Source organism: Galeopterus variegatus, unplaced genomic scaffold (assembly GCF_000696425.1).
Source record: "Galeopterus variegatus unplaced genomic scaffold, G_variegatus-3.0.2 Scaffold2332, whole genome shotgun sequence".
Classification (NCBI taxonomy): Eukaryota; Metazoa; Chordata; class Mammalia; order Dermoptera; family Cynocephalidae; genus Galeopterus; species Galeopterus variegatus.
Window position 1 is genome coordinate 204,009 of NW_007728443.1, and position 553 is coordinate 204,561.

Here is a 553-nt window from a genome sequence, read left to right on the forward strand (position 1 = left end):
TTGCCTCAAGTAAAGGAGTTTACATCTTGGTTCCATTACCTCTGGAAAAACAAATACAGGATCTTCTAGCAAGCCGTAGAGTGGAAGAGGCTTTGGTTTTAGCGAAAGGAGCCCGGAGGAACATTCCAAAAGAAAAATTTCAGGTTTGTAATTAATGGTTACAAGAAAGCATGCCTCCAAGCCACCAGTTGGAAAACATTCAGATTTAACTAACATGCATCAGCCCCCTCTGTATACCAGACTGTGCACATTGTTTTTTTTATCTGTTATTGAATTTTCAACAGATCTACATTTTAAAGATAAGGAGACAGGTTGCAGAGCAGTTGAACACTTTGACTGAAGTTACACAGCTATCAGTGGAGAAGTCAGGTTTTGAACCTCTGACTTAATTCTGATGCTTAATACACTGGATTGTATTTCTAATCAACTTTCTTTTTTAGTGGACTTTCAAGGAAGAATCAAGAACATTGTTCTTAAAAACCAAAAGAGTGAGGTCAGATTAATTTGTCTTTGAATTTAGACGGAATTTAGAATTTGTATTTGTTGGGATGGG

At 36.9% G+C, this 553-nt stretch overlaps 1 protein-coding gene across 1 annotated transcript in view; it reads left to right on the top strand.

Moving 5' to 3' along the window:
- Window positions 1-553, top strand: part of TGFBRAP1 (transforming growth factor, beta receptor associated protein 1) — a 48,362-nt gene that overhangs the window by 11,177 nt on the left and 36,632 nt on the right. The window contains exon 3 of the mRNA XM_008581343.1: window positions 1-143. This exon is cut by the window's left edge and continues 11 nt beyond it. Within this exon, the coding sequence (XP_008579565.1) occupies window positions 1-143 (143 nt within the window). The remainder of the gene's footprint in view (window positions 144-553) is intronic.